Below are 9,789 nucleotides of genomic sequence, written 5' to 3'. Positions count from 1 at the left end.
AGGAGGAGTGAGCGTCCTCTGCTGACCGGACTCCTTTTTTCTTTTCCAAGCATTTCTGCAAAATTTATGTCTTCAGTCTAGTGTAAAGAAACAACGCAAAAATGCATTTTTATATATTAACCACTGTCATTTTAATTAAATAATCTAGTATAGATATGTTTAGTTCAAAATTATTGCCGTTGAAATCACGAATTCGTAAAAAATGTTTATGATTTTTTGAAATGACTAGTATCTTCAAAAGTTGGCAAACTGTGCATGAAATGTGCCTTCTTGTTTCACGTATGAGCCATAATCTTATAGAACTTAGTGTCTTTAGATTTACTGATTGATTCATCAATTCTAGCAATTTAACTTGTACTTATGAATGATTAAATACTAAATACAAGTAAACGTTTCGAATTAAGACAAAAGCTATGTTTTGAAAATATTATTATTATTTTTCATGTATCATGTACTGCAAGTTTGAGTTTGATTAAAAGATTCAGAGATACATAATAATACGTATAATTACATCATGACTAAACTAATCAATTTCATAATATGATCATCACAATGAAGTAAGATGTATAGACTGACATATTCAATATCAAACTGCCGTCAAAATTTAAAATGATCAGTGCAAACACACAATATAATATGAAAAACTTTACATCATTGTAGTGTGTAGAATTAAATTAGGTAATATATTTTGAAAAATGTTATTAATAACGTACAAACCATGAATTCACGCAGAGAAGGGGGGGGGAATTAGTTGTCACTATTACATAAATTAATTAAATATCCCATTCTCTTTAATTTTAAAAACCCTTTACTCAACAGACAATTTTTCTCTGTTCTTAATCAATACAAGTTAAAAGGGACTGACAAGATAATCGGTAAGTAAACAGTGTAATCAAGACTAGAAGAAAAGTTTGTTACGCTACCAGCAAAATAGCTTTAATCAATAGCAATATATGATACCCTTTAAACGATACAACTAGGTAATGTCAATGCAGTTATCAGGAAACGAAATGAACGTTAAAAGGTATGCCTTTAATAATGTTGAATGCTAAACTATTATTTTCTTCAAAGTTGTTAAAAGTTTTTGCAAGAATGATTTTTGCTACTTATCAACCTATCATTTTCGACATTGAAATTTCATTGAAAATACAACAGCTGGTAAATTGATACGTAAAGCTGAAATGTTATTTAAAGAAAATTAAATATCTGTTATCTGGATAACTTTTTTTTAATACAGATTCTAAAAAAGCTCAAACTCCTAGAAATGAAAAATCTCCTGTATTTTTTTGTTATTTCTCTAACATGGAATAAAGTGTTTGGGATTTATGGAGGCTGCATGAGTTACAGCACAAGTCACACGGAGGTTCCCAGTCAGTTCCAGGTTAGTTTCGTAATCAGATTAAGAGAAGGCTATTATACCGTTGTCAGAAATAGTTCCATTTCAAATAATTTTCGCTTAACTTCTCGCAAAAAAATAAAACGAAATTGTGAAAATTAGAAAAATATGAAAATAAGTTTTACGCAGCGATGAACAAATTTCTCAATAACTTAATAGCATATATCTTTCGCAACTCTGTACCTTTATCCGTAACATTTTCATAAATCTTTAAATGATCGTTCGTTTTGATATTTTTCCCTATGTGCTTAACGTAATTTGGCGTTCGCTAATAATGTTTAATGTACTTAATATTTCATATCTACCCAGAATATATTATTATAATATTTTAACATATTTTTATCAATTCTTTAAAGGTATAAAAATAATAATCTAATTGTTTTTATTTTCTTAACCTTCTAGTTTTCAGAGTTTGTTTGACGTGTACTGGCATGTGTATAGATCATAATAAAATGTGATTAGATAGAGCAACGAATAAAGTATCACAATTACATATTTCTAAATAGCCGTCGGAGTTTCTAAGCTTTTTTTTTAGTTCACCTGAGACGAAGACTTACGTAAGCTTTTCTGATCAAGATTGGTCCGTTGTCTGATATTGTTGGAATCGTTGTTGTCGTTGTCGTGAAATCGTATTTAGAACATTCTTTATCGATCCATTGAATAAAATAATGGTTTGCCGAGGAACCTTAAACATTTTTCATTTTCACCGGTTTTAAAAGCTGAACTAATCATGGAAAGTCATCATAGTCTGCCAATAATTCCTACTATGTAAAGAAATCGTTCCTTTTTTCAATGTATTGATTTTTTTTGTTCCTTTGTATTTCCTAAATGTGTGTTTGTGATACAAATCTTCGTAAGAAAAAAGATCCACACTTTTGGATTTGTTTGAATTAAGTGAACTTCCATTCCGATTATGACTTAAACTTATACATTTTCCTATATTTCTATGTCAAACTTTGAACCCCTCTTGAGGCCCCAGTATTAGTCAGGAGGTCACAATTTTAACAATTTAAAATCTTTACTTATTTACATATTACTTTTTCTAGTGTACTGGTTAGTAAGAAGTTGTTTAATACACACACCCAGTATTCATGGTTTTGCAATATTCTCCCTTTTTAAAAAGGTTTTGTTTTTTCGTTTTGAGTCATTTCTTTGAATAATTTTGGTTTCTATTTCCAAAAAGATGCTTTTTACCAAGTTTGATTAAATGTGGCGCATTGGTTCTAGAAGATCAAGAAGAGCCAAAAATATGAAAAGTTTATAGATAGACGGACGAACGACCTACAAGAGGTAACAAAACTCATTTGAACCTTTGGTTCAGGTGAGCTGAAAATGAAAAAAGTGAATTTTTACCAAGATAGTAAGCACGCCTCTTGTATAACAACTTCAATTCCAACTAAGATTAAATATTTTAACATTTATTCGATTGCAAATGACACCTTACTCTATTCGCATTAAGTGATTTGACAAAAAATATTGGAAACGATATTGTTTTTTTTTTTAACAGATTCTTGACTATAAAATAGTCTCTCTCTCTCTCTCTCTCTCTCTCTCTCTCTCTCTCTCTCTGTATTGAACAACTTTTATCGTGGCTAAGACTGGAATATATTTGTATATGGTTTTAAGGAATTAACAATTTGAAATATAGCTTAAAAAGAATTTTTCCAACAGATATCAATTTAAACAAAACATGGGACGTGATCGGATTGATCTTTAAACAACCAATTTTGTTATTTTTCTGTATTGCTTATTACTCGACAACAAACATATTTTCGCTGAACATACGTGTACATGGGATAGATATAACGTTGCGTATTCAAACATTAAAAATATCAAAACGTATGGAATAAAGTACATGGCCATTTTACCATTCCATCCATTTGAACTTAGTGAAGCTAGTCACAACATATACATATGATACAATCTATGTTAATGCTAAATTACGTATTCTCATAATGTTGCTTTCAGTATATTATATTTCTTTGATATTTTAGGTGAAAATTTTTTTTCTAAATGGGTGGAAACTTTCTCGAGGCCCGTGTTACAACTGCACAGAAGATGACGAGGGACTTGATGTAACAGCGCGACGAAAACAGTACATATTTGATACAAAAGATCCAGAAGCTTTTGGAATGTGGTCATTTGAAGAAGAAGCCAAAAGAAATGAAAATTTACCCGTTAAAAATCTGACGCTAAAAGTCAACGAGAAAATAAAAGATGTTGTTCTTATGGTCAACAAACACGAGGGTTGGGAATTGGAGACCTCAGAGCTTAATTTGCTTGTGAATATAAACACGAGAGAGAAACATGGATTTGATGTCATGTGAGTAAGAATGAAACAAACAACACTAATGATTACTTATCCTTATATTTATGAAATGGTATCTTTGGTAAATAATATATATTTAAAAGGTGTTTGATTGGTACATTTCAGTATACGTTTACTCTTATGATATAAATATAACTACATATGATACATTTGTTGTCAAAGGAGTTATCGCCGGGTTTTTTACAGTACAAAACAAAAAATGAAGGTTCAAAGTTAATTATCTAAGCATTCCGGCATAAAAGATGACATGTATTACAATATAAACAAACACGTAAGCTATAATGTTAAATCATAAGAAACCATGTAATGGTATTTAAACATAAGGACAGAGTTTGTTAAGAAAATGGTAGATGTATAGATGGCACTTACATATACAATAAGTGCATAATCTTGAAGGTGCTTGAAGGTGTAAATAACAAGGTTACATGTTCAGGCACTATTAAAGTCAGCTGGCACGGATCATTGACTGTTGAGTACGTTAAATAGCATAGTCTGGTGTCCTTATATATCGCACGTAAGAATCGGAAGTCCACTTATTAAGGATTTGATGAGATTATATTCAATACGCGCTTTTGCTGCAGATGTAGCAACACCGACACGCATTGAATGTCCAGTGATATGGCTGTCCGCATGGTTAGTACGTATTTCTCTAAACGTAGTCAAAAAGTTACGTCTATGAATAGCACTTCCATTCTCTAATAGGAACAGAGGAATATGCACTATGGGTCAAAAATGATGTGTATTGCAGACATGTAGCTCTTTATTTGTTCAAAAGGAGACAAATTAGTTTTTTAAACAACTTGATTACAACTCTTTCTCGAAAAGGATCGGTCTTGGATTGTTTAAGGAAAGGTACAGAATTGTCATTGTAAAATTGCACAGCATTTATGTATAAAATCTGCACATCTTAGGAAACTAAAGAAAGCTACTTCACACACTGTTGTCATCAGCGTATCCGTGTATTTTGAGAAAACTCCATTTTTTGAAGTTTGTGCCATAAGTCAGTTAATACAGAAAACGTTATCGGTTGTCGGCTCGGTTGGTAATATTGAGTTTGTCTTTTAATTTTCTTCAGTAGCATGTGTAATCTAGTTTCTGCCAAATCGGTGAAAGGATTAGGTTTACTAAGCAGGGTAAGATGATGTCAGATCTTACAATTTGTTTTTAAATAGTTTGTTCATGGTTTGGTACAACATATTCATGAAATCGTAGCAGTCAGTAGCGACTAGCATTAAAGTAGATTCTGACACATCATCACAGAGGTTGTTCATGCAGCTTAAATATAAAAAGGCTTGATAACCGGAATTATAAGTAGCTCTTGTTGAAACTGACACGGAGTCTTTCATCAGCTCTTTAATTCTGTGAGAGGTTTCCATAGAATATCCTTCATAGGAGGGCTGGAAAGAGGTAGTCTGTCTGCTTGGGGAGCCAGTCTTCTGAATTTATTCATCTGCAATCGAGACAAAGCGTCAGCAATTTACGTTAGTTTTGCTTGTAAGGAACTCAGATTATATACAAATATTGTTTTTAGCTGAACACTATTAGCCGTTTCATAATTTGCATTATAGAGAGAACTTCTGATCGTCTTTTTAATGATATTCACTGTAGCTGCGTTATCACAATAAAACAGTATTCTTTTTGAAGACAAGTATTTCCCCCCAGAGAATGGCAGCTTCAATCATAGGGTAAAGTTCACTTATTGCGATAGATATGTCCCTGTCTGGTTCACTTGGTAACTTTTCTGGCTAATTGTTACAGAACTAATGTCCTTTGAAGAATCCCCCGAATCCTAAGGTAGATGAAGCATCTGTATATAAATGCATGCTATTGGCTGGAGTTCTTTTTATGTCATAGAAGAATGATATGCCGTTCCACTGATCCGGAAATAACTTTTAAGTCATATGAATGTGATGATTGAGATCACCCATTGAAGAGGCTAGGCACAAGAGATGGGAAACGAATCATCTTCCTGGTACTACGACACGAGAAATAAAGTTCAAATGCCCTAAGAGTTGCAAATGTTCTCGTTTAGTACAACTTTGCTTCACACAGAAAGTTTCTTATATTTCTTGTTTTCTATAAACTTTTTCTGGAGGAAGTCGATTTGCGTATTCATAGAAGCTAATATGAGTCCAAGGTATTTCATAATAGTATCGGAGTATGTAGATTCATGTTGAGCAATTGGAACGTTTGACTTCTTAAAAATCATCGTCGGGATTGCAATGGTCCTATCTGCTTGGAAATCAGGTTTGCCTATGGTCAGGAAATCATCGAGCAAATGAAGAATAGATTTAATTTTATAATTGTTTTGTGCTTTCAAGAAGATACTGAAGAAACTATCAATAAAGTTTTGAAGAAACTGATCAAAGATCTTTGGACTTGATCTACATCCAAACGACAAAAGAGTATAGTGATAGCATAATTTTTCCACTTAACACAAAATAAACGATACTGGGACAGTAGTTTAGGATTAAGTTTAAAGGCGTCGGATGTATCGGTATTGCACACCAGAGCACCTTGACTACATTGGACAATTATTTTAAATGCATCGTGTAATTTTACATAAGACAGAGAACATTACTGTTTATTAAAGAGTTTTTTTTTACTAGGTTGATTTTCATTGTTGTAAGGAGCAGAAAGGTCCACGGTGATCCTTTTCTTTTTTTAATACACAATGGTTTTCAAAAGAAGGAGCTTCGTAAGGTCCCGCAAGAAATCTCTTTACAGCTTCTTTTGATAATAGTTGGTCAACTGTATCCCTGTTTTGAAAGTTTCTGCGTTCTTTTTATTTCCAAGTCTGTTTTCTGCACTTCAGTTTCAAATCCATTTGTGGAACAGTTGGTGATATACGAAAAAAAGTTTTGTTTTTTAGGATTTTAAAGCTCTAGTTTCAAATGTTTTATGTTTAAAGTGGAACACGGTGTCGACCGGACGGATAGTCACCTATGCTTAGTCGTCGAAGAGGCAGTATATTTTGATTTGGATTTCAGGTATCAAGTCGGTAACAAGTGATCTTTTTTTTGCATAGGCTACAGCCGTTGATGAAAGAGCAGCTGTTTCTTCCAATTTTTTTAAGAGTTATAACTACTGCATATTTCCTGCTCATTATGCACGATCCTCCTTCTACCATGCGTATCTACATTGGTAGGTTGGAATTTTCTATAGAACTGGTTTGAAGTTGCGGGCTGAACGTACAGTCGTGGGCAACTTCTGCACAACATAGAGCACGATTTGGATCTTGAGGCTATCACTTGTACGAGATTTATGTCTCTCACGCACCAATCTGCTTTTATCTTGTGGACTGCCAAAGCATTCACACTTCTAAAGGAAAAGAGATTATGATACTTTTAGACTCTATATACATTGTACAGGTCGGCTATTATTGCTTCATAGTGATCAAGTTCCTCCCTTCGGTTGGGAAAAGCTTAGCACATAGTGGGTTTGCATTACCTGAAAGCACTTGTAGTTCACTTAAGGCAGATCTTCGGGTGTGTTCCGAATTTCCTCGATGTATGACTGATGTCGTCCGACTTGTAGTACTCGTGTAAGTTGAAAGCAGGAGAACTTTTCAGACTGCTTTCTTTAGTCGTGATAAGTGAATTCATACTAGAAACCATCGTTTGTAGACTCTCTACTGTGTGCACTAAACACTCGATAAATGCTGAGGAACTCGTATTGTCAGTAGAGACTTGCTCGGCTAAGAGCGTTGAGCTCGTTTAACCTTTTTTTATTTGACGTTGGGGTCGATGGAAGGTTCAATTGAATATAGTTGTTTGTAGAAACGGCAAAGAGGGTCCCGATTTCATGAACAGAATTGGATATTGTTTGCATACAATTTTCTTAAAACAGATATAGGGAAGTTTGAAGTGGCCACTTATTTTCACATCTGACAGTTTTTCCCTTAGGATACCGGAATGCCAATTTAAATAATGATTCATATCAAGCGACTTGCCTGAAGATTATTCCCTCTTACAACTTTTTCTGCTCGCCATTGTTGTTCACAAAACGATCGATTTAAATCCGTAATTAACAATAGAAAGTCATCGTCCAAAAATACTATCGACTCTAGTTGCATTAGAGTTAATTGGAAGTATATACACAATTGATTAAAATGGATGATTGAAATTTCAAAAGAAATCCTTTTGATAACAAAGGTAAATATAGCTTGGTACTGACGCTGTCCAGGATCATCAAAAGATAAGGAGTCACGTGGCCTATTTACTAATGAACAATGGACAGGGATAATTGCAAAACTATTCCATAATATTAAGAACAACAACATACGGACGTAAAGGGGCTGCTTAGTTTTAGGCAAATTGTATGAAATAAACTACGCTTAAATTTCATAGATACTTAAAACTTATAATGTAGCATAATCAATCATTGGAAAATACCACAGTCTTTTGTAGCTTAAAACAATTGGTATATCTATAAGGTATTTTTTTAGAGATCTGTTAAATATAATTTTGTTATCTGTATATTTTTGTCTGCTTAGGAAATATCCAATCACTAAGTGAACTTTGTTTCAATCAATAATTGCCCTTTTTAGAATTTGTTTCTCTAACTGACAACGCAAATTGTTTTTAATGTTCATTCAGTTTAAAAAAAACTATAATTCATAATGATATTTTATAACTTTAGTTTGGGTCACTAAAACATTATTTCTAATCAATAGTGATCAGAAAAACTCACTTCAACCTTCGGGTTAGGTTAGCTGAATACGGAAAAATGAATTTTGACTAAGATTGTGACCTTGAAAATGTGTTATATTGCCTTTATGGATATTTACGCCTTTCTTAAAAAAAATAATGTCTTGATTCGCGTTACAATACCTTTTTTGTTACAAAATGATACTAATTAGCGTTTCTAATTAATAAATACTATTGGGGGTTTTTTTTGTTTAATGGATAAGAGAAATCTTACAAAATTGTGAAACGTTTTATTTTAAAATTCCCTAAAATGCCTAGTAGTCAAGGCAAAATATGAAGGCATTAAAAACTCTTCTCTCTACTACTTCCACAAATGTGGAAAAATAACTAAGTACATGGATATAATACACATGAGGACCTCTTCCAAATTTTGTCATTCAAAGAGTTAGGGGTTTAGACCTGAGAGCGGGCACAATATAACTGAATGAAAATCATGCATTAAATATTGGAATATCATTGAAGGCCTCTACCGAATTTGTGAATTTCATGGGTCAGGGGTTCAGACCCTTTGATGGGGAGGGGGCAGTATGACCTTGTAGTAAAAATGAATTTTTACTAATTTTTACTGAAATCCTCCGCTGAAGAATATGACTTGAATGCATGGTTAGAACTACCATGAAACCATTTCCTAAACAAGAGGCCCATGGGCCACATCGCTCACCTGAGGAACAATAGGTATGATAAAATCAGCTTAATGGAGTCATATTACAAACAATCTGGACAATGTACAATAGTACATGTAGATCCTGTATAAATAAAATCCATCCCCCCCCCCCGGATATTGTTATGTTTATAATCATTAGTCCCTTTTCTAACAGGATGATTTTATAGTCATATCACATGTTGAGTATTGCAGTTCTCAAAAAGATCCAAAACAATTGTTATATATGGGATATAAAGCTACATCAAACTCTGAACCTTCTTGTGAGGCCGAAGAATTCTCCTGGAGCCAAAGTCTTAACAATTATAAAGAATCATCTGGCTGATTAGTTTCTGAGAAGAAGATTTTTAAAGATTTACTCTATATATTCCTATGTAAAACTTTAACACCCCCCCCCCCCAATGTGGCCTCACCCTTCCCTCAGCGATCATGATTTTCACAACTTTAAATCTGCACTACCTGAGAATGCTTCCACACAAGTTTCAGCTTTCCTGGCTGATTAGTTTATGAGAAGAAGATTTTTTAAAGATTTACTCTATATATAATTTCCTATGTTAAACTTCGCCCCCCCCCCCCATTGTGGCCCCACCCTACCCCCGGGGGTCATGAATTTCACAACTTTGAATCTACACTACCTGAGGATGATTCCACACAAGTTTCAGCTTTCCTGGCTTTCTGGTTCTTTAGAAGAAGA

General features: G+C 33.5%; 1 protein-coding gene across 1 annotated transcript in view; it reads left to right on the top strand.

Annotated features, from left to right (window-relative positions):
- Positions 1-1,264: 1,264 nt before the first annotated feature.
- The window catches only part of LOC128169631 (uncharacterized), a gene marked incomplete at its 3' end in the record, with an annotated part of 99,726 nt that continues 91,201 nt past the window's right edge, over positions 1,265-9,789 (top strand). Inside the window, exons 1-2 of the mRNA XM_052835747.1 lie at positions 1,265-1,381; positions 3,391-3,719. Of these exons, the coding sequence (XP_052691707.1) occupies positions 1,265-1,381; positions 3,391-3,719 (446 nt within the window). The remainder of the gene's footprint in view (positions 1,382-3,390; positions 3,720-9,789) is intronic.

Source organism: Crassostrea angulata, unplaced genomic scaffold (genome assembly GCF_025612915.1).
Source record: "Crassostrea angulata isolate pt1a10 unplaced genomic scaffold, ASM2561291v2 HiC_scaffold_163, whole genome shotgun sequence".
Taxonomy (NCBI): Eukaryota; Metazoa; Mollusca; class Bivalvia; order Ostreida; family Ostreidae; genus Magallana; species Magallana angulata.
This window is presented reverse-complemented; position numbering and strand designations above follow the sequence as displayed.